This window comes from Leishmania martiniquensis, chromosome 35 (assembly GCF_017916325.1).
Source record: "Leishmania martiniquensis isolate LSCM1 chromosome 35, whole genome shotgun sequence".
NCBI classification, from domain to species: Eukaryota; Euglenozoa; class Kinetoplastea; order Trypanosomatida; family Trypanosomatidae; genus Leishmania; species Leishmania martiniquensis.
In genome coordinates this window covers 218,618-239,802 of record NC_090170.1, presented here as the reverse complement: position 1 = coordinate 239,802, position 21,185 = coordinate 218,618, and the positions used below count along the sequence as shown (strand labels likewise).

The 21,185-nt window shown below is 56.3% G+C and overlaps 3 protein-coding genes across 3 annotated transcripts; all 3 read right to left on the bottom strand.

The window, feature by feature from the left end:
• Positions 1-60: 60 nt before the first annotated feature.
• Positions 61-2,979, bottom strand: LSCM1_00810 (uncharacterized protein; the record flags this gene model as incomplete). The annotated part of the gene is made up of 1 exon (XM_067318444.1): positions 61-2,979. One exon carries the CDS (start codon positions 2,977-2,979, stop codon positions 61-63), a length of 2,919 nt encoding a protein of 972 aa, XP_067174549.1.
• Positions 2,980-10,503: 7,524 nt separating this feature from the next.
• Positions 10,504-13,677, bottom strand: LSCM1_00809 (uncharacterized protein; the record flags this gene model as incomplete). Its single annotated transcript, XM_067318443.1, has 1 exon — positions 10,504-13,677. One exon carries the CDS (start codon positions 13,675-13,677, stop codon positions 10,504-10,506), a length of 3,174 nt encoding a protein of 1,057 aa, XP_067174548.1.
• A 6,743-nt stretch (positions 13,678-20,420) lies between these two features.
• LSCM1_00808 (uncharacterized protein) lies at positions 20,421-20,900 on the bottom strand (the record flags this gene model as incomplete). The annotated part of the gene is made up of 1 exon (XM_067318442.1): positions 20,421-20,900. One exon carries the CDS (start codon positions 20,898-20,900, stop codon positions 20,421-20,423), a length of 480 nt encoding a protein of 159 aa, XP_067174547.1.
• Positions 20,901-21,185: the final 285 nt, after the last annotated feature.

Below are 21,185 nucleotides of genomic sequence, written 5' to 3'. Positions count from 1 at the left end.
CAGGCGCGCTGTGTAAGCGTCTGCATGCTTATCTGCTTGTATAAAGGGGAGGAGGGGAGGCTACACAGTGATGCGCTCCAGCACCTTGTAAAGCCTTTCCGCGTACTTATCTGGTGCAATCACGCTGATAGCGCTCCGGTCGTTGACGAGCCCCTTTGCAAAGCACTCCAACTTCTTTGCCGAGTTGTAAGTCTGCAGCACATCGATGATGCCGAGGTAATACACTTCCTCACGCGCGGTTGTGTCGTCACCAGGAGTGTATATCGGCAGCGATAGCAAGCCACCGTCACACCCACGGATGCAGACGTACACATCATTATCAGAGCCGCCTTGCCGCACATCAGTAGTCGGCGGCAGCAGCTTCCCCTCCACCACCCCCACACCGATGCTCTGACCATCGGCGGCGGCCGTTTCGCCAGTCACGTACACGACTTCGCTGCGACTGCCGAGCGGGTCTGCGCCATCGTGGTTGGGCTTCTGACGTAGGAGCAGGAGCGTCTTCGACGGGCCTTCCTCGCGCGAGAAGAAACGACTACGCACACCGATCATGCAACTGTAGTCGACTACATTGAGCTGACGCAGAAAGTCAACGTCCGAGCGTAGCTGGGCGAGCATAATGGCGCGCTGATACGTACCGCAAATGATGAGCTGTGGGGGAAGGTCATTGTCTTTCAGCAGGAGGGCGCCAAAGGCCGTGCGAGGCGGTGGCTTGCCCGGTTGAAGCGCCGTCCGGTTCACTGTGCTGCCCTTCACATCGTAGATACGGTGGATATAGTACGACGTGGCAAACACATTCTGCATCAACACAAAGTGCTGCGCCACTCCCGCTTTCCACCACCGCACCGTCGCTAAGGCATAGAAGCGCGGCAGCAATGTATGCGGGTTGCGCTCGCAATACCGCACATACGCAGGCAGGAACTTGTGCAAGAGGAAGTCCAGTTCGCTGGGCCGCACCGTCTTCATGACGAAGTCGCTAAAGTAAAGCAACGTTGTCCCGCTCTTGCCAGGCGACACGCTGATGCGCCACGCAGTGGCGCCGTCCGCACAGGCTGCGGCGCCGAGACGAAGTCGACGCTGCTGCGCCTGTTGTGCGCGTCGGTGTGACATGTCCGTCACTTCACCGCCGGAGTCTGTCGGCGACAACGACGAGGCTGGTGCAAAGGCGCGCCGGAAGCGGTCAATGTCCATGCGCAAAAAGCCACGGATTTGGTTGAAGATGACCGGCGCGTGCATCTCCACCTGCACCTCGTCGAGGCGACTGCAGTGCTTTTTTGGGACGTGCAGCCGGCGGTCACCACCGGCTGCCGCCATGAAGGCGAAACCCGTCTTGGAGCCTGCCGGGCCAGATACAGGCGGCGCGCCAAAGGACGGCAAAGGCCACTGATTAGCTCCATTCTTGCCGCTGCCGTGCTGCGTCGCCAACTTGCCCTTGTTGTCTGCCTTGGCCATCTTCACGGGTAAGTCGGCGTAGAGACGGGTCAGCAGCAGGCGGGCAAAGGGATCGAGGCTCTCGTCGCTGGTGCCGAGCATTTCAGTCGCCCCCGGGGCTTCTTCGTCGTCGCTTCCGACTACGCCGCTTCCCACGCCGTCCTCGCACCTCTCACCGCTGCTAACCAACGCATCCTTGCAGACGCCCTCCGCGAAGCAGCGACGTAGCTCGGCGTCACTGTTTTCGGCCTCAAACGCCGGCACACACTCATCGGCCGCCTGCAACGAGGTCAAGCGCCGTGGAGCGTTTTGCATGCACCGAAAGGAAAGGAGCAGCGACTCATCGATGGCCCGCTTCAGCGCCTTTTCGCTCACGCCCTTGGGGTAGAGCAGCTCAGGAACAGTCACGGATGTCGGGGAGGCGACGGCCGACTCGGACAACGGCATTAGAGATGCGGTACCGCTCGTTAGCGTGGTGGGGCTGGAGGTGCTGCCGGCCCCACGCCCGCTAGAGAGAGGTGCGTCCAGGGAAGAGGCTGAGCCCCCTGAGGGCGAGGGGGATGCGATGTCCGCGACCGATGTTCTGTTGGAGTACAAGGCAGATGGGCAGTGCTTCTCCAGCGAGGTGGACGATGCCGGCGCAGGTACCTCAGTTGCCGGCCGAGCCTGTATTGTGTCCAGCAGAGCTACCTCCAGCACCTTGCAGAGGTACCAGCTATTGTTCCGCACAGCGTCGCTCACCGCGCGGCCGATTTGATTCGGGTTCTTCGCGGGCCCACTGCACGCAGCTGTAGCGGTTGCACGTGTGGTGTAGCCCTTTTTGCGGGCGAGGCAGTGGCCCTGAGACGAACTGCCGCCGAAGCTATCGGCATCGATCCTATCCCACCCGCCATCCTCCGCGGCCGCGGAGCTGCTGGGAGCCGGTGACGCCTCTCCACTTTGCTCGGCACCAGTACCTTGAGGCACGGCACCAATGCCTGCCACATCGTATCCGGGGCCCAATATCTGTTCCAGCCGCCGCCGGCGCTCTGACTTGCGATCCTGAAAGCGCTGAAGCATCGCCTCGGTTGACAAGTCGTCGACGGCATGCGTGCCAGAGCACGCGGGCTCTGCCGATGGCACTCGCGAAGGCGCTGCGGAAGAAGGGTTACCTGGCCGAGCGAGTAGCTGGCACGTCTCATCGCAGGCGTGCTTGATGCTCTCGAGCTTTGCTGTCAGCGGCTGGGGTGATGGTAGCGCTGCTGTCGTGGCGTGTAAGTCCCTTCGCTCTGCTTCCAGTTGCTCCTGCTGCAGAGCCAGCTCGCTGTGGAGTTGCTGAATGTCGCACAGCAGTGATCGCATTACCGTGGCGCGCTGCCTCTCGTTTCGCCGAAGCAGCATGCGGGCGTTTAAGGCAGCGGCTTCTTCGTCGATTGTGTCCGGGAGCGTTTCCTGTGGTGCCGCGGTGGCCTTGCGAAGCAGATGCTGCTGCTGCTCGCGCAGCTGAAAGAGCTGCAACCGTAGGAGGTGATTTTCATGCTGAAGTTGGCGCAGCTGTAGCTCTGCCTCCATATCGTGACCGCGGGGGGGCGCAGTCGCCGAGGGCGGTATTGCGCCTTCGCCTTGGCGGACAACTCCTTCACTACTTGTGCCGCCGCCTACGGGGACCCCGGCCTCTCCGTCGCACGACTCCATCGGCTGAACTGGTGGGCAGTGCTGCGGGCACAGTTACGCATCAAGACGGGACGGGACCTTTCCGACACAGAAAATCACAAGTGAGCGTGGCTACTCGTTTGCTCGTGTACTCGCGTGCTTGTGTGTGTGTGTGTGTACGCACTCTATGGCAAGCGGGTCTCTGTGTGTGCTTATGTTTTTCATGGCGTGCGAGCGTATACATATGCATGCGAAGGAGGGAGAGAGAAGTCCTTATCCCTTGCAGACGCTGAACATGGAGGTGGATGCATTCGCGTGTGTGCACGAGCCACCATGGCGAGGACACATGCAGAGGTCAGATCGCACCAAGGCGGCAACGGTTGCTAGATGCAGAAAACACGCAGAGGGCGCCCTCCCTGTCTTTGCCGTCCCTCTCCCTCGCGGCTCCGGAACCTCTCCATGAAGACAGAAGCAAAGGGGACTTCATGCATGCGTGCCTCGTGCACTTACCCGCCGCGTTTGCATGGGAGCCAGACGCGCGCACGCACACGCACACACACACACAACCACAACAAGCAGAGGCGGCCTAGAGACGCACGCGCCATACTTTCAACACTGTGCAAAGACGATGGAGGTACTCGAAGAGCGGGAAGAGAAAATCGAACGACGTGGCAACGGATGGGATACGTATGAAAAGAAACTGCACAAAGGGACTTGCCACGGCTTGGAAGAGGGCGTGGGTGAGAGAGGGGGTGATGGCGGGGCGGCGTACAAGAGTGTAGTGGCGCTCCCCCCATTCTCATACGCTGACATGCTTTCTCAAGCGAACCTGCACAGACGTGTGTGTGTGGGGGGAGGGGAGGGCGTTGGCAGGCAATCGGCCAAGCAAAAGTGAAGAAACGAAAGGGTAGGGTGTGCACATGAGATGCACACGCCACTCCAGCCTACGGCGTGCGGCGAAACGAACACACACACACGCACACGAGTAACGGCCAAAGATCCTCCCACCGCAGCTTGCAGGAAGAGCAAGAATAACTGTCGTCATTATCGTGAACACAAAAGAGTGGGAAAGGGGCAGGGAATACAAGTGACGAGAAAATAGGGGGCGTCAGAGGAGGGAGGGAAGCCGAGAGGGCGGGCAAGGGGGAAGGGTTGATGACCGATACAGAGCGCGCAGCTGTTAACCCCCTCCCCCAAACGAAAATCGCGGCAAAAGTCGCTGGCGCCTACGCCCTTCTGCGACCGCCCCACGCTACCAAGACGCGCGCACCATTTGGATGCCTCAATGCAGAACGAAAGAGCTAAAAAAAGAAAACAGAGACGAACCGGAGTGAAAAAGAGTGAAGCGGAAGACGCGTGCCGGCCACCAGCCAAAGGGAAAACAAAAAAAGGGGAACCCAACAACGAAGTAGAAGCGACAAAAAAAAACAGCAACACAAAGGAGAAAGGCGAAGTTGAGGATGGGAAGCGCAGTTCACGGCAGAAGTAAACGGAGAGGAGAAATGCTCGAGAAGCAAGTAGAGCAACTTATGTGAGCGAAAATAAAAAGAGGAGGTCAAGGCGCAGGTATGCACGCGTGGCGACGACGGAGAGCGTGAGGGGGGAGAGTCCAGCGAGACGAACTTGCCATGCACCCCCTCCTTTCCCTGTGTCCTCACGCTGTGCGACCGCCCTTCCTGCTGGTTTGATGTCCTCCACCTGCCTTAGCGGGTGAGTTCTTGAGCTGTCAAGCGCCTCCCTGCGGTCCACTCTCGTGTGCACTGATTTGACAAGAAAAAAGCAAAAACGTTGTCTGCATTCTGTCCTTATACAACAGAAGTCGCTTCTACTAATGTCCACCAATGCTGCCGTCTCCCTCCCTCCTTCCCTATCATGCCACACGCGCTCTTGTTGGCGCACGCCAAGCGATGTCTCTCCCACCTCCGCCGTCCGCACACGCCGCTCTGTCTGCGTACCCCAGAGGGAACCAAGTCGGAAGCACATTGGTGGGACAGAGAGGGGAGGGGAGGAAGGGAGCAGTGAGCGAAGAAGAGGAGGGGTGGCAGAACTGGCACAGTAACGCTCACACATTCATTGCTTTGTCGCCTACTCCACGGCAATGCGCTTTTTTCTTTCTCCTGCCGTCTTGGCAATCCTCCGTTTCTTTTTTTATTTTTGCGTGATTGTGTGCGCGAGCGTTTCTCTCGGGCGGGGAGGACAAAGGAGACAGGAGTGCTTTGCTGTCGCCGTGGCATCCACTTCTTCTTCTGCCCACCTGCCAGCTGGCCTTCTCGGTCAGCCTCTTTTCCTTCACGGAACACCGTCACGCCCGCTCCTTCGCCACGTGAAGAGGATAGCCTACCGAGAAAGAGACGGGGCTGAGAAGCGAGAAGCCGGCCAGCAGGTGACACCGCGGACACACTGAATCGCTGAGGCGCCAACACGATGTACAAGATGAGCAGTACAGACAACGATGACAGAAAGAGAAGGGGGAGGTGGTGCAGAGGAGGGCAAACCCAAAGAGATGGAGGAATAGATGAGGAAAGCATTTTCTTCCCCAAGGGGCAGATGTATTAAAGGCAGTATGATTGGGAGCTAGGCAAAAAATGAAGAGGGTGAGTCAGAATGGCGAGACGGTGTCCACAAGCACGCACACCTCGCCTTTCCGATCTTTCATCAGCTGAGGGGGAAGGAGAAACTATGGGGGAGGGGCCGCAGTTGATGTAACGGTGCAAGAGGCTGAGAGGTGGCGCCAAAGAGCAGAGGCGCTGGGAGGGAAGGAAGAGGGGAGAGGGGCGAGGAGATTTGAGAGAAAGAAATGCTTGGTAGTAATCACCGCGGAAATGAGCTGGAAAGCAGCACCGAGCCGAGAGGGAAAATGAGCGGGACGCAGTCAAAATCAAAAAAAAAGGCGGAGAAGAGCGCTGAAGAAGAAGCGCATCTGAGGCGGCGACGGAAATCAGAGCGGCGCTGCGGAGACAGAGGGGGACAGACGGAGTGAAAAAACAAAGAAGAGGAACCCCACCCACCCCATAAGAGCGCGCCAGGGTGAGAGCAGCCCAAAACAACGCGTGCATCTTCACCTACATCATATGCTTCCTCCTCTTAAGTTTCGGGTAGCGTGCTCGCACACGCACACAACGTCGCACCGAGAGCCACCCCAATACGCCCACAGCAGCGCTGCCATCCGTGCGGATGTTCCTCCCTTTCGTCTCCTCCCCCTCTTTTCTCTCGGCATCTCACAGCGTACTATGAAGAATAAGCGATTCAATTTGTGGGAATGTGTGTGTGTGTGGATGTGTGCCGTGTGCTTCTGTGCAAAAAAAAAGATAAGACAAAACAACCAAGCAAAAGGCGACGCAAAATTGCGCGCGCGCACACACACAAAGCGGGAGGAGCACAGAGGTGCGATTGAGATACCCCACAGAGTGCGAATGCGGAATGTGCGTATGTGTGTGCGCGTGTGCGCTGCAGTGCGGCCTGCGAGCTAACCTGTGGCTGTTTGTCTTCAAGGGACAGAAGGGTGGAGGAAGGCGTTGAAAACAGTCTCACCAATGAAAAGGCGAATGGGCAATCGCAGTGTGGGAGACAGGCAAGCGCGGCCTCATCACACGGCAGATGTAGTTACGCTTCATCTCCTCTACAAGATGAAGAATCACAGATACACGCCCACCCATGTACGAAGACACATAAAGAGAAAAAAGAAGGGGGGATGGGGGAGGGGCACAACTTCATGAGAAAGGCGATCATGTACACATGAACAAGCAAGACCACACTTGCTAACTCTAGCGCTCTAGCAAAAGACTTCGCAACATACAACAAATGGAAGAGATGACGAGAAGAAAAAAGAGCTCTCTCGCCTCGACCAGAGATGTCTGCGTGACAGTTATGGGTGTGCCTGTCTCTGTGTACGTGTGTGTGCGCGAGGGCTCCTAGCATGCGTTGACGGCGTGAGAGCCGAGGGAGGGGTGTGCGAGACAAAACTCGTTAGATCAGAATCGGTCTAGGCTAACACACATGCACACACACACAAACACAAAGGATGAAAGGGCTACACTACTGGGGGAAAGGGGTGATGTGGAATAGCAGATGGAAGGAAGTGTGCTTGGCACATCCCATGCCCCCCCCCACAGCGACTCATTCCCACGTCGCGCACGGCGAGAGAGAGAGCATCTGGCAGTGCCTGCAAAGGAGGGAGTAGGGGTGGGGGGGGCATGGGAGGACACACAAAGCTCCCGCACCGTTCAGAACATCCCTACTCACTACGCGCAACCCATCACTCAACAATTGGAGAAGGCCTCACTCGCAACAACAGCAGGCATTTCAGCTGACCAGCTGCTGGCAGGAGGGAGAAGAGAGTGAAGGGGAGCCACCACACGCTGCCCTTCTCTCCACGTTCGTGTGCTCCTTAATGGGGCAAGCACAGGGATCCCCACCTTCGCTGCCCTTCATGCCAGCAGGCATGGCAACACAGTTGTCATCTCCCCCTCGCCTCCTGATGTTTCTCATGATGACCGTCTCCCTGCTGCAGCATTTCCACCCCCGCCGCATTCCGGACCTTGACGGCGGAGAGATCCTCAGCAGCAGTTTTAGCAGCATGAAGAGCGGGCTGCCCATTTCTTTTGTAGGCTTCCTCCTCACCTCCACGCGTCGAGAACGGTCTCAGCACGCACATTCCAACAGTCGGGCAGTCTCTCCACCCCCTTCTCTTGTCCAACAGGTAGGTGTGTGTGTGTGGGGGGAGGGGGTATCGTGAGCAGGCTAACGGGGCGATAGACGAGCATGCAAGGGGTGGGGGGAAGTAGGCAAGGTACACATTCCTTTCATGTATGTGAGTGGACGCTCAGGTGTGCACAGTGGAGGAGGAGCCGGTGGTTGTCGCGGCGTGTCGTTTTCAAGGCGTCGTGACGGACACACGGCTTTCGTAACGGCGCTCGCGCTTCACCTGTGGCCGATATGCCTCTCCTCTGCGTGAGGTACGGAAGCACAGCAGCAGCGAGAGGAGTGCAGTCGTAGTCAGTGTACCTCTTTCGCCTCCCATACATTTTTGCCTGTATGCACGGGAGTTGTGCTATTGGGGCGCAGCGCGGGCGTCCGCGGTGCGGCGGCGCTCGAGATCGTATGAGTGGAAACGGCAGCAGCGTGGGCGAGAAGGGGGAAGGCTGGGTGTGTGGGTGGGGGAAATGACGACACGTTAAAGTGAGGCTTCCAGGAGGAGAAGCGAAGAAAGCTGAACACGCGCAGGCCAAATAGACTGCACGTAATACGGCGCACAGGGGAGGGACGGAGGAGGGAAGGAAAAGAAAGCAAAAAGAGACCTAAGAGTTTCATGCACCTGAGCATAGCACGCACGTGCCCTCCCTGAATGCACTGCCCAAACATGTTGTCTACGTGGCGAAAGACAAAAGGAAGACGAGAGGGGGTGGGTGGGGGGAGTCAGGCGGGCGGGATGAGGGCAACGAAGTGGAAGAGGCAAGTGACTCTTTTCTTCGGCTTTCCGTGCCTTCTCCCACAGACACCTTCCCCCTTCCGGCCTCTAATGTAAATTACAATGCAAACGCACACAAAAAATGTGAATTAGTAACACAGTCCTGACGAGAACCGCCACTGTCTTCTGCTGGAGCGAAGTTTACGACGAAACAGGCGTGCATGAAAGAGCGAGCAAGTAGCGCACATTTGTGGTGCGCACCTGACACCGAGCCAAGAGGCGCGGCTGTGAACACCTCCTCCCGCACCCAACGAGAAAGTGAAAGCGGCAAGGCAATCGTGAAACGAGAGGTTCGCCCTTTGGAACCAGCCCACTCAAGCCGCACTAACGGCATCCGCCCCCCTCCCTCCTCTAATCCTCTCTGATTCCCGGCTCCTCCCCACCTTGACCATCCTCAGCACGACAGAGTCCAGAGAGTGCGCACAGTGGGAGCAAAGCAGAGACAGGGGGAGGTGGCAGGGGGTAGCCGGACGGCACGACACCTCCACAGAAGGGCAGAGAACTTGCCCACACCCCCTGCGTCACCCCCCTCGTGAAATACGCTCGAAAGCAGATGATTGCAAAGAGCAGAAGCCGATTGAAGAGAGTCTGGAGAGACCAGGGATAGGGTCGAAGATGAGCTTCGGGATCGGCGGAGAACAAACGGTACGACTTAGACGCCGCAGTAAAAAAAAAAGAAACGACGCAAAGGAAAAATGATAGATCGATGCCACCGCCAAAACAGAGCGCCGCTACACAGAAGGCACCCAAACAAAGCCGTCAAAGAAAAAAGCGCCTTCCCATACACACACACACACACACAGAAACACACATGACAAAGGAGCACCTTTGGGCCGCCTATTTCGATGTGCGTGCAGGTTTGTGTGTGTGTGTGTGCGTTTCTTGTGGGCGGGACGAGGGGAAGTAGCGGTGTGGAGATGGCCGTACATGTCTCCCGTAGATCAACTCCGACAGCAAGAGCAGCCAGCTGAACAGCGAAAAACAACAGGTTGCATATGAAAGGAGCTCCACTTCTCTGTCACGAAGTAAATCGTGCCTTTGCAAACAAGCTCTACCCTTCCGTATTCATACACCGCACCGCTTCAACATCAGCAATACCCCCTTCCTACTCTTCTGTCCGTTGGACGCAGTACCCCCCATGTAGCGGGCGCACCTAACACCTGCACCCCTGCGGCGGGGACAAAGTTCATAAGCTAGATCCATGCTTCCCCAGCAGCGCTGGCAAGAGATTTCCTGTGCATTGGCATTTCGGCTTGCGCACGCGCCGAGAGCCGCAGCGGGAAAGAAAAGCAGGGTCAACTAAGAATCAAAGGCCTCACAAGACATAGCAAAGAGGTAACCGACGCCAAAAGCCGCACGAGGACCTCCGCCGCCTTTCTATCCCCTAAGCCTCCGGGCCAACGCACATGAGCGCGTACAGCAAAGGCCCGCCTTCACTGGGAGCACTGAAGAGTTGGAAATGGGCCCACATACCAAGAGCCGACAAGCATCCGATGGGGTGGGGGGAAGGGGAAGGGTCGTGAGAGAGCCCCCCACCCCACTCACCCTGCCAAAGAAAAGACCCCGTGCGCAAAGCGTCCCACCGCCACACCGCACGCGCTTGCGCACGACGAAGACGCGCAGGAACCAGCACCAGAGGTGAAGGAGCAATGCACCGGAGCCGTCCACCGCGAGGACACGCATCACTGAGGCAAAAAAACGATGAAGAGGGAGGGACCGTCTCGAATGCCGGGTTAGGAACCCCTCCACAGTCTCCTTTCGAAGTCAACGCACGCACAGACGCGAAGATGAGGTGCGGATAGGGCAACAGCCATCGACGAGAGAGCCTCTTATAGCTGCGCAACATTATATATATATGTAACCCTCCATAGACTCCTCACCGCACCCCGAGAACAGTCACTGGCAACTTCCCTTCTTCACTCCTTCGATAGGCAACCGATTCCATGCAGCGTCTGCCCCTTCGCACACCCGTTCGACTACAGCAACGCGATCCCGAGCACCGCTGCCATTGCCCACAGAACACAATCAGCCCCACTCGTGCCGGACCTCCAGAACGTGGCAGGAGCGACGGCGGCATTTTCCTTGCACCGCGTACCCAAGAACTCTCCCGTGCCATCTGCCCCAACTTTCGAGCAGCACGAGAAGTAACCGCGACTACCGAGCGCACCACTACAGGTGACGACCGTATCAGAGAAGCCTCCGATCTCATCCCCACACGAAGTGTTGTAGTCGCTTCCATTCCAAGAGCTACAGCAGATATCTCCCTTGTGCGACTCAATCACCTCTACTCCCGCCTCCTCCGCGTTAGGGCAGTAAATGCTGAGCTTATCGTAAAAGGCTGTGTCCAACGACGATACTGATGAGGATGAGGATGGGAGAATAGGCCCCGGAGTCGGGACATTCGTGCTCGCAGACGAGCTGCTGCTGCTGCTGCTGCTCGACGCCGCGGACGACGACGGAGGGGACGTAGGTGGTTCCTCGCATGCGTTGGCTGTGGCACAGTCAGCTGTCATGACCGGCGGATTGGCGGTCACTGTCATGGAGACGCCACCTTCCGCCACCCACCGCGACGGAAGGCAGCCGCAGAATTTGTTCATCTCGAGTTGTGCATGGGCGAGGACGTGCCAGTCACTGTAGGACTCTGGAATCTTACCGATCAGCTGATTCTCGTCGACGCGGAAGTGCTTCATGAGCAGGAGCGCGCTCCATGACTCGGGAAGAGTGCCGCTGAGGTGGTTGTGGTGCAGCTGAATACTCTGCAGGGTGTCAAGACGACTCCAGGACGCGGGCAGTGTGCCGTCAAGAGTGTTCCAGCCAAGGTTGAGCTCCTTCAGGGAATTCATGCCGCTCCACGAGTCTGGGAGGGTACCAGAAAGCATGGCGTCATCCACGCGCAGCACCTCGAGGTGCTCCAGGCTAGACCAGCTGCTCGGTAGCTGGCCGGTGATCATTGTCCCGCCAGCATCCAGATACTTCAGGCGTGGCATCCGACTCCACTCCGTCGGTAGACTCCCGAAAATCAGAGTGCCGCGAATCGCAATGTGCTGCATGGACACCAGCGACGCCCAGCTCGGAGGCAGCTGATCGCCTATGTCCGTGACGCCGCTCACATCAACCCTAATCACCACAATCTCCTTCACGTCCACGCTCGGTGGTACAGGCGGCAAAGAGCCGGCGATGGGCGCGCCGGCCATCTCCAATGCCAGACCAATGCTCGCACACTGGACATACGGCCACGCGCAGAAGTTCGGGCACACCCATATCTCCCTCAGCGCGGGAATGGACTCCATGAATGCCTCCAACAATCTGCGTGTATGCTCTTGTTGAGCGGCGCTGTAAAACGGCACTGGTCCATAGCACTCGTCCGCACTGCTGCTGCTGCTGCCTGCGGAGCTGTCTGAAGAAGTCTGGCAGGCGTTGGTAGTGGCGCAGTCAGAAGCGATCAACTTCTCGTCGGCAGTAATAGTGATCGTTTGATTCGGATTTGCGGCCCAGTTGCTTGGCAGACATCCGCAGAAGTTGTTGACGATGAGATTGACGTGCCTGATGCTGACCATGTCGTTATACTCTTCCGGTATAGATCCGCTCAGCTGATTATGTTGGAGCAAAAGTGTCTCGAGTCTCTTCAGAGAGCTCCAAGTTGTTGGCAAGCTTCCAACCAAGTTGTTATATGGCAGCGAGAGCAGCTCAAGGTTCTTCAAAGCTCCCCAGGAAGGCGGTAACGTGCCGGATGCACTGGTGCGGTCAAGGTCGAGCTCGCGAAGAGATGCCATCCTGCTCCACGAGCTCGGCAGCTGCCCTGAAATCGTGAGGCGCACTAGTTTGAGCACCTCCAAGTTCGCTAAGTTGCTCCAGATATCGGGAAACATACCGCCCGTCAGCGTGAAGCTCAGATCGAGGTACCTCAACGCGGACATGGTACCCCACTCAGACGGCAGCGTGCCCGACATCGAAGTGTACGCGAAGGAAATGTACTGCAGGGACGGCAGCAGCGCCCAGCTTGGGGGATAGTCGCCCTCCACCCACCTGCTTTGATGGAACTCAAGCTTGGTAACCACCACCTCTGAGGGATCCACATTCGCAGGGACCTCAGGAACGTACCCGAAAAACTCTGTTCTCGTTATCTCCACCTCCACACCCGCAGGCGTGCAGCGCACGTAATCCCACACACAGAAATTGGTACAGGTCCACAGAGGCTGCAAGTCTTGTAGTGTATGCGTGAACGCCTCGAGGAAGTGGCGCGTGTTCACCTGCTGATTCACCGTGTAAAACGGAATGGGGCCATCACACTCCAGTCCAGAGCTGCCGCTGCTGCCGCTGCAGCTGGTCTTGCAGAGGTCTGGGTCGTTGACTTGAGCTTCGGCTTTGACTATGACGGGAGGGTTGACCTTTGCCCACTCCTGTGGAGGGCAGCCGCAAACATCTGTTAACTCAAGATTAATTACTTGGAGACTGGTCCAGTTGCCCCATTCTTTCGGTATGGGCCCGCTCAGACCGGTGTTGTTCTGCAGGTAAAGGTACTTTATCCTGGGATTGCAGCGTGGAAGGCTAGGCGGAAGAGGCCCACTCATGCGGTTGTTTGCGAGCGACACGTTTAGCACGTTGCGCGGGAGGGCGCAGCCGTCTGCATTTGTGTCACTGGTCGTATCGGCTCTGGCCTTCATTCTGTAGACTGTATTCGGAGCCTCGCGCACTTGTGGAGCACGCAGGTTCAAGTCAAGGCGGATCTCCAGAGATGTGAGCTGGTCAAGGCTCCTCCAGCTATCTGGCAGCTCATGCGCGATGCCATCGCCTTCACCCTCGATTGCGAAGCGCGTCATCATCACTTGCGCAGCATCGACGAAGACAGGCACTTCTGGTAGCCGACCGACAAGCCTTCGTGAATCAAGGAGCACCTCAACACCCGCCGTAGAGCAATGCACGCCATCCCAGTGGCAGAGGTTGCAGCTGATCCACGTCTTGCTGAGAGAGGGAATAGTGTTGCGGAACTCGGTTAGGAATGCCACCGTGTTCGTCCGCTGTGCTGCTGTGTAGAACGGGATAGCCTCATGCCCGGTGCAGCCCGTCAGCTCTTTGGGCAGAAAAGCGTGACGGCCGCCGATGGTGGGCAAGGATGCTGCTGTAGCGCCGCTAATGAGACTAGCCAACATCGAAATAATGATTAGGAGCGCAAGCTTCGCGGGCTTCCATTTTCGCTGAGGCATGCAAGGTGCACCATGAGCTCGGAGTCGATCGTGCGTCATCATGCCGCAACGCCGTTGACTGCGAGGATAAAAAGCCCCACGTACAACGAAAACAGCAGCCGATGAGAGGTATGCGGGTGACACTCCACGGGCGCTTCTTGAGTACGCGAAAAAAGCTTTCCCTCTTTTTCCGTTGGAGGAGTCTCGGCGATGGCGAACCGCTGCTTGTGTCGTCGCTCGCGTCTTCCCTTTTGTCTAAAGGTATGTGAATGCTTGCCTCCGTCTCTTCCACTACGCAGCGCGTCGGAGTGCAGTCGATGAGATTCGTACACTTTTGTTTACTCCCTTTCCCTTTTAGTGAGCGAAGTATCTCCGTACAAAACGTTTTTTTTTGTTAAGGGTAAGGGTGAAAACCTCTCAAAACGCAATTGGGAAGCGGAGACGAGCGAAAAAAATCAAAATGCCGGCACTGGGGGAAAAAAGTTCGTGCTCTTGCTGCTGGTGTGGTCGTAGTAGAAGGGAGGGGGTGGTGACGGATGGTGACGGACGAAGTGAGGGGTGGGGTACAAGAGCAGAGAAGAAAATGTACAAAAAGGTGGTACAGAAGACGTGAATGGGGAGGAGGGTGAAGGCGCTCGAGATACAGTGTGACACCTGCACACACACACACACACACATACACAGGAGACAGAGGGGCACTGAGGGAGGAGGGAGGTAGAGGAAACGAAAAAAAAGCGATGAAGAGCGAAGCGAATGGAAGGAAAAGAGTGCCCCCTACACGTTAACAGAAAAAAAACGCTAATCGAAATGAGAACCACGGCGATGACTCAAATCTGTATGAATGTGCGCTGCGTGCCGAGCGGGAGGGGAAGGGGGCGGATGGGCGTGAGAACAAAAGTTGAAGGAGAGACTAGCGCGGACGAAAATAACAACGATACGAGGGAGCAAAGAAGAACGACGAAAAAAGCACGCACACAGGCAACAGCTACAACTCTGTAGTTTGAACAGTGCACTATGAAGAGAGAGAGACACACACTTAAGGAGGGTGGAAGCGGTGTAGTGTGGCGGTTACGAGCACCAGTGTGCAAAGAGCGGTGTAAAAAGAAAAAAATGTAGACCACTACCACAGTAACACACCTCTTTGCCAGACTCGAAAGACAAGTAAGAGAAAGGAGAAAGGGCGAGATGAGGGGAAAGAGTGGAGGGTCACTTCTGAGAGCAAACAGTCAAACCGCAGCCAAAAAAAATTATAATAAGGCAGCAATTTCGCCCTTCGCGGAGGTACGTTGAGCCTTTCTTTTTTTCTCTCGTTCACTTGCTTCCTTAGTCGGGCGGCTGGCGGCGGAACTGATTCCGTTCACGTAAGCACACACGCGCGCGTCTGTCTGTCTGTGTGTGTGAGTGCTATTCTCGCTCCTCCTCCAGCTTCCCACTCTTTTCCAGCCTATGCAAGTAGAGTGCAGAATGACGCTGCCCTTTGTGAAGCGGCTTTTCGCCCGGGTACCACAAAATTTAATTCCTCCTTCTCACGTGCTCGAATGCACAGTTACGCCTGGTGCACACCCCAGCTCTAGGAAAAAAATAATCGAAGCACCATAAACACCCTCAGCAACGAGCGGATAGGGAGGAATGGGCGGTGTCGCGGTGCTGTCTCGGTGGCAGGGATGCAATGAAGACACACACACACAAAGCCCTGCGAAGATGGGGCGCGTACCAAACAAAACAGCGATCCCCCTTTTTCTTTCTGACACACACACACGCACACGAGATTAACACGCGAGCACCAGCTGGGAAAAAACAGAAGGAAAAAAGAAGAAAGGCGAGACACAGGCAGGGCGTGAACAATGACAAAAAAAAGAGAGAGGCGCACTTTAGAGAAAAACAAAAATGACGAGAGCCCCGGAAGCCGAAAAGAACAAAGAAAAAAGGGGGCGAACACTTTTGAATGGTACGAGATAAAAAAAAGAGGATGAGAGCTCAAAGAGCACCACAATGAATACACTCGCGCACACACGCGCGCACACGCACAAAGACGTACAGAAGCAGTCAAAGCAGGTACGTGACTGACACGGTGAAGGAAGAAATTAATGCAATCGGGGAAGTGTGCTTATGTGTGTGCTTGTATGCAATGATGTGAGGATGAAAGCGTGCCCCGAGACGGAGACGAGGGTATGATGGAGCACGTACACGTTGGTGACCGAACGCCTTCTTACTTGAGTGGCTCGCTCTCTGTATCTCTCTCTCTTCGCTTTGCGTTCCTTCGGTTTCGTTGTTGCCGATGGGCGTTCGACTCCCTTTCCGCGTCTCGATGCGTTTTTTCCCCGCTGTTTTTCTGTTGCCTTTTGTGCTCTTTCTGCTCTCCTGCTCTATAGTGCCGCAGAGTTGTGGATGCGGAAGCGGCCACGAGCAATTCAATCGTTGCACCGCAATCAACGAGCAGCCGAAAGGGTACCTCTGCAGCGAGAGCGCGCGCGCGCGGTGGCGGTAGCAAAAGCGGAGCGCACCTGCACAACGGAAAGAGGAGAGTTACGACACGAACGAGAAGTCGGCGAGTCGATTAGGCATGCACGCACTCCCCTCACACGCGCAGCAGTGCTACCGAAATGGCGACACAGACTAAGCGAGTGTGCTCTTCGTTACCAAACGAGAGCCAGCAGAAAACGGTGCAGAGAAAGAAAATGCCCTGATGTGCCTCTCCGTGCCGCTGTCAAGACAAAGAAAGCGAAAGAGGGGAAAAATAATAATGGCATGCACGCGCGGCAAAACCGCTCCAAGTACAAGAGGCTTACACTAAAAAGGGGTGGCAGCGAGTTCACTCGGACAATGAAGAAGAGCAGGAACGCACACACACACAAAAGTAAGAGGAGCGTATGTGCGTGAATGAACGAATACGAGCGATATATATATATATATCCCTGTGTGTGGGTGGAGGAGGGTGGGGGAGAGAAAAGGGTGGCAAGGGAGCAGAGGACGCCAAGTGGCAGAGAGAGAGAGGGACACAGTTGCGCACGATAGAGAAGGTCAAACGAAGAATGGGAACAGATGTAAGATGTCACGGAAAACAAGGGGAAGGGGAAGCAGTTGATTCGACGCGTACGCGAACAGGTCGGCTGATAGGGGGAGGGGCAGGGGGGGGCAGAAGGGGCGAAAAGGAAAGAGGACCAGCAACAGCAGTGGTAGCGGCCGAAAGGCTCTGCGTGTGGTGTTCTTTAATACAACCACAGTCTTCTTCCTCCTGCACGTGCGCGTCGTAGGAAACGTCCTTTCAGTACAGATTAGAGTCACAGGCCTTCGTGAATACGCATATATACATACATCTATATGTATGTATATATGTATAGGTGTGTGTGTGTTCCTTCTGCCAAGGGCAGGGAGAGGAGGAGGAGGAGGGGGGAGATGGAGGTATTTTGCCCTCGTATGAGGCTTTTTCTTGTTAGCAATTTAACTCTTTTTGTTTTGCGGTTCCGCGTCCTTCTCTTTAAGAAAAGAGGGGGGAGCGGGCGGGCGTGGAAGTGAGATCGCCACGGTGCGTTGTCGGTTTGTGCATGGGCGATTGCGTTTCAGCGCGGGGGCCACCGAGGAGCAGCGTGGCGCCGAAGACAAGGCAGAAAGAAGAGAATGGCGGAAGGAAAGAGGGAGGACAAAAAGTGAAAACGCGACGACAGCGAGAACGCCGACGCCTGCACTCATGTCGTGCGCCACCAAGATGGCGGATCTCCAAGGATTTGGGCGTGTGCTGGCGCAGCTCAAGGAGGGGTACCAGTAGCAGGACGTGGGGCGTGGGGACCATGAGCAGGTGTCCCTCTTATCTCCACCCTGTTGCCTATGGCGCACGTGCCTTTTACTGCCCCCCTCTGATGCACGCGCAACGAGCACGCAGAACGTGCGGCACGGTACCCCTTATGAATCAAAAAGCACGTCAACTGCTGCTTTCTTTACCCTCGACCTATACATACACATATATGTACTCATATACATACACATATATACACATACATATATATATATACATATATATATATATGCATATGTATAGGTATTGGTATAATATGCAATGCCATCTGATTGGGCAGGGCAACGCGAACGCATCATGCGTCGACTTTGCTCTGTTGTGTCAGCGAGACACGTTGAGGAGCACATGTTTTTTTGTTGTTCATTGCTAATCTTCTCCATGCCATCGTGCGGTATCTTCGATTAGCGAATCGTCTTGTACGTCCCGTTCGTGACCTCTTCGACAAGTGCGGGTTGACGCAGGCGCAGCCTACGCATCAGCACAACCACTGTAGAGAGAGGGGGAGGGAGGGAGGGAGGGAGGGAGAATACACCCAAGAGAAACACTGAGTAGACGTGAGACGAAGAATCAAAAGTGAGACCGCAGCGGCGAAAAAAAGAACGAAAGAGATCGACACTTCATCGAAAACGTGCAGCCACCGATCGCACGCGCGGAAAAAAAGGAGAAACCGCACGACTACCGCGCAGGGCGAAGGAGGGAGGGGAAGGGGGAAAGGGAGCATTGAGGAAGCCGCCACGACGCAGAACAGCTAAAAAGCTGAGGGAGGAGGTAACGAACGAAAAAAATATATGCAGCGTGAACCGCATTAGGAGAAATCACATGCATTCAAGCGCCCCCTATCTTGGCCAAGAGGCCCTTGGTCCTTCCCCATTCCCATCGCATGCACCTACGGCAAAGAAAGAATATGGAGAAATTTAATCGCTTGAGTGTGCCGAACAGGTGCGCATCCTTCCCATCCAAGAACACGTGCATCTCCTCCTCATCCGGCTTCGCTTTTTTTCGCTATTGATTGAGGTCGCCGCCTCATTTTCTCCGAGTGTTGGTGTTCCCATCCCTCGAAACGCGTCCCTGAGCGAGCACGGATGCAATTCGGAGAATTGGGCAGCACCTAAGGAGCGGATGAGAATACAAACTGCAAAGGAAACGCCATCGTGGGTGACGCTGCAGCTCGGATAGCCCATGCGTGAGTAACGCGAGAAGAACAGAGGTCATGAGATAATCATGAATATAAAAGAAAACGACGAGTTCGCAGGCCACACGGAAGAAGATTAGGTGAGAAGAGCACACAGACACGGAGACAAACACTTCACGGCTGCGTATGAGTGAGAGATGACCGTGTACAGCACTCAGCAACCTCGACAGGAACACCAACAAGAGCATTTACGGCACGTTACAACGTCACCATGGCGAGAAGGCACGCGCGCAGACGGCAGTAAGAGCCACAAACGAATGCCCAGGGCGCATTTTCCCAGCTGACTTACCAAACACAACCGCTGCAAAGCACCTCTGCTGTGGTTTCACACAACCCACCAACACGCGCCCACAGACCGGCCGTCTCTAGTAGGGAAAACGCACGAGCTTCTCTTCTGTTCCTCTTAAACTATCGGCTCTGATGTTTCCATTCGGTCGTAGAGTCGCCCGCCGCTGAACTTTCAGTAATAGCGACAACGATCTTCAAGGAGCGCTACACCTAAAAAATAATCCTTCGAGCTTCCGCTGACGTGAACGCACGCGTGCGCGCCTACTCGAGAGCGGCAGTCCCCCGCCGCTGCACACATTCGAAGTCCCTTGACATGCAAAAGAAGAAAGGAACCACCACAACATGCAGACAAGCCCAATGCAGCACAGCGCTCTCGCACATACACGTTAAGAGGGGGAGGGCGACGGCGTGTGTGCGCGCGCCTGGAGGAGAGAGGGGGCATTCACACGATGCAGAGGATGAGCTCCCCTCACCAAACATCCCAGACATGCTCCCTCAGTCAACGACGCCACACGCAGAATGAGACGTGGGCGCACGCACACATGCATGCACGCCATGCGTTTGGCAGCAGGTGCGATGCCGGAGAGAGGAGAGGGTTAGCCAGGGAGAGAGACGGTGACGCTGAAAACAAGAACTGAAATTAGGAAGATGCGCAGATAGACACAGACACAACGGCGGGTGGAGGGGGTGGCGCCCAAGTGCGCTCACAGCAGGAGGAGCGCTGAGGCGCCCAGCCGCCGCCGCACTCGGTCAACGCGACTTCTGAAACAAATATGCTGAGGGTCCTCGATGAAGAAAGACCGACCGCGAAGACTGGCACTGGCTCACCGTGAGTTGTGAGCCACCCCCACGCACGACCACGCCATTCCCAACGTGTTGTGCAGCCGCCAGCGCAATTAGGCGCGACGCCTTGGCCATTCCACGTGGCCAGCGAGCAGGGCCACGGTAAGAGAGGGAGGGAGAGCACCGGCATGTCGGAAACGGCGGGGGCGAGAGAGACGGCCGCACCCACAAGAGTGGACGCGATGGGGCTTCGTCAACAGGAAAAACGAGGGGAGGGGGCATAAACGAACACACTTGAGAGAGGGAGAGGGGGGGCAGACGGCGGGTGTAGACGAGAGGAGGGGGGAGAACGAGAAGAAAGGGAGACCCCTGAAAGAATGAGAACGCGGAGAGGCGAGGCTGTTGCACAGGGCGCACTATACGCCCCGGGCTCTACTCCTGCGAGTGCCTTCTCCCTCCTTCTTTTTGGAGGACGGAGCGGCGAGGGGCCCGCTTCACGTGTGCACGTCACCTTCAGAGCGCTGGGAGTATGCAAATCCCTCAGATCAGGTCTGTCTGCGGTCTACACCGGCCGCACCTGTGGCAGTCACAGCGCTAAGGCTCGGCAAGAGCGCTGACATCCATCCCCACCTAGCGGGAGGCGCAGGGATAGCTTTACGGCTTCGAGTGTTGGCGTGGCCTTGCGGTGGCAGCGAGAAACGCTCGCTTGGGTGAGACGATGAATCCAGGCAACCGACCCTCCAACATGTTGTTCGCCAAGTCCAGCACTTCGAATAGATGGATGCGCATCCAGCTATCCGGAATGGTGCCGGTGAGCCAGTTATCGTTCAGGTATAGTTCGCGAAGTGATGAGAAGAAACCCCACGAAGACGGAAGGGCGCCTGACAGCTCGTTATAGCCCAGGTTGAGATACTCAAGCGAACGAAGCCCACTCCACTCCGACGGCAGAGCTCCGCTCACTCCCGTGTGCGAAAGATCCAGCTTTTGCAGGCGCCTCAGCCGAGACCAGCTTCCTGGCAATGTGCCGCTCACCCCTACGCTCATCTCAGGGCTCCCCATGTCAACGCCCCGGACAACCACCTCCGCGGCGTCGCAACTATCAGGAAGCTCGGGTAACGATCCACTCAAGGTCATCTCACTCACATCCACCTCAATTCCCGCTGAAGAGCAGACAACACCCGGCCACGCGCAAAAATTAGGGCACAACCAAAGCGGCACAAGCTCCTCGAAACTTACGCGAAGAGCGTGTAGAAACAAACGTGTATGAAATATTTCAGATGCAGAATAATAAGGAACAGACTTGTAACACTCGCTTTCGTCGAAGCTGCTGCTGCTGCTGGACGGCGCAGACGACGAGGACGACGACGGCGCAGAGCTGCTGCTGCTGCTGGACGGCGCAGATGACGAGGATGACGACGG